The sequence below is a fragment of the Colobus angolensis genome, unplaced genomic scaffold, assembly GCF_000951035.1.
Source record: "Colobus angolensis palliatus isolate OR3802 unplaced genomic scaffold, Cang.pa_1.0 Scaffold526, whole genome shotgun sequence".
NCBI classification, from domain to species: Eukaryota; Metazoa; Chordata; class Mammalia; order Primates; family Cercopithecidae; genus Colobus; species Colobus angolensis.
The window spans coordinates 82,726-85,083 of NW_012118777.1; the positions used below are offsets into that span (position 1 = coordinate 82,726).

Consider the following 2,358-nt stretch of genomic DNA (forward strand, 5'->3'; position numbering starts at 1 on the left):
GGGGGCGGGGGCTTGCCGGGTGTCGCCCTCATTTACCCGGAGACAGGGAGAGGCTCTTCTGGGTGTAGTGGTTGTGCAGAGCCTCATGCATCACGGAGCATGAGAAGACGTTCCCCTGCTGCCACCTGCTCTTGTCCACGGTGAGCTTGCTGTAGAGGAAGAAGGAGCCGTCCGAGTCCAGCACGGGTGGGGTGGTCTTGTAGTTGTTCTCCGGCTGCCCGCTGCTCTCCCACTCCACGACAATGTCGCTGGGGTAGAAGCCTTTGACCAGGCAGGTCAGGCTGACCTGGTTCTTGGTCAGCTCCTCCCGGGACGGGGGCAGGGTGTACACTTGCGGCTCTCGGGGCTGCCCTGTAGGGACAGAGGTTGGCACAGCGGTCACTCCCAGGGCAGAGGGTGGGCCGAGCCGGCCTCTGTCCTTGTGGCCCTCGCGCCCCGCGGGTCCCACCTTTGGCTTTGGAGATGGTTTTCTCGACGGGGGCCGGGAGGGCTTTGTTGGAGACCTTGCACTTGTACTCCTTGCCGTTTAGCCAGTCCTGGTGTGTGACGGTGAGGACGCTGACCACGCGGTACGTGCTGTTGTACTGCTTCTCCCGCTGCTTCGTCTGGGCATGGCGCACCTCCACGCCGTCCACGTACCAGTTGAACTGGACCTCGGGGTCTTCCTGGCTCACGTCCACCACCACGCATGTGACCTCAGGGGTCCGGGAGATCATGAGGGTGTCCTTGGGTTTTGGGGGGAAGAGGAAGACTGACGGTCCCCCCAGGAGTTCAGGTGCTGAGGAAGAGATGGAGGTGGACGCGTCAGCACCCGGGCGGGGCCTGTTCCTGGACCCAGGCCACTCTAGGGCACTTGTCCCACATTCAGCTGGAGGGTGAGGCCTGGGCTGGCTTACCTGGGCATGGTGGGCAGTTGGGACCACTTGTGAACTCTGCAGAGAGAAGATTGGGAGTTACTGGGATGTGGGAGGTGAGAAGGTGTCTGAAATGAGGGAGTGGAGTTTGGCCTTTGGGGTGGGCTTAGGTCAGGGGCAGGGTCCTCCCAGATGGCTCTTGGCAGGTCTGAGCCCAGCACCTGCCCCTGTGTGTGCAGGGCCTGGGGTAGGGGCATCCAGCCTGTGGCTGTCCCGAGTCTGGTGGAAAACGCCAGACGATGCTCTCCCTGAGCATGAGTGGGGTGGGCAGAGGCCTCTGGGTGAGGAGACCGACGGGTCCTACCCTGCTGCCCTGGGCTGGGGCTGTGCAGCCAGGGTTTGTCCAGGCAGGAGGGCCGAGCCTGGCTTCCAGCAGACACCCCCCCTCCCTCGCTGGCCTCTCACCAACTCTCTTGTCCACCTTGGTGTTGCTGGGCTCATGAACGACGTTGCAGGTGTAGGTCTGGGTGCCCAAGCTGCTGGAGGGCACGGTCACCACGCTGCTGAGGGAGTAGAGCCCTGAGGACTGTAGGACAGCCGGGAAGGTGTGCACGCCGCTGGTCAGGGCGCCTGAGTTCCACGACACGGTCACGGGTTCGGGGAAGTAGTCCTTGACCAGGCAGCCCAGGGCCGCTGTGCTCTGGGAGGTGCTCCTGGAGCAGGGTGCCAGGGGGAAGACTGATGGGCCCTTGGTGGAGGCTGCAAGAGAGGTGGTGCCATGTGACTGTGGTGTGGGACAGAGCTGGGCCCAGGGCGCAGAGGTCCCTCCGTTCTTGTCTCTCAGCGAGGGTCCAGTGTCTGGGCTCCCGGGCATTGGGTGTGCACCTGGCTGGTGCCACCTGCCTCACCTTGGCCCCTCCCTTCCCCAAAGGCAAGGTCAGGCCCAGCCTGCCCTGCCCCAGAAGGCTTGCAGGAGCAGCAGCCCTGTGGTACCCTTCGGCAGGCACCCCTGCAGCCTAGGAGGCGGGGCTGGGCAGCCGGGTTAGTGCTCTGTGTCTGCAGGGAGTCAGCACAGCCCAGGGCCTCTGGCTTGGCCTCGGCTCTGGCCATCAGTGCCACCTCAGGAACAGCTCATGCCCGTCGGCCCCACTCCAGCCTCTTATGGGTGCCTGGCTTGACCAGTGGCCACTGTTCTCAGATGGCTTCTCGTGGGTCCCCCGAACCCCCTGAAGCCCCTGACCCTGCTGCCCAGCGTGGCCCTCCCCTAGTGAGTGGGCCTGACTTGCCCAGGGCCCTGGTCGTAGCCTGCCCTCTGCCCTCCAGGGCCCTGTTTTGCTGTGCAGCGGAGGGGCCAGACACTGCATAGGGTCGGCACCCTCAGCCCCAGGGCCCCGGAACCTCCTGCCTTGGAATAGCCCCCTGGGAGCCCCCTCCTCAGCGTCTCCCTCCTTTCCCCTTAGCCCCAGTGTGCACCAGCCCAGGTCAGGGCCCTGAGTGCATTGAT

At 64.7% G+C, this 2,358-nt stretch overlaps 2 gene segments (V, D, J or C); both read right to left on the reverse strand.

The window, feature by feature from the left end:
• On the reverse strand, positions 1-1,973 carry LOC105525265. The segment is given in 5 exon segments: positions 1-351; positions 449-778; positions 897-922; positions 1,295-1,613; positions 1,763-1,973. Coding segments are annotated over 5 exon segments (1,200 nt in total).
• The window catches only part of LOC105525264, a 323,199-nt gene that overhangs the window by 40,875 nt on the left and 279,966 nt on the right, over positions 1-2,358 (reverse strand).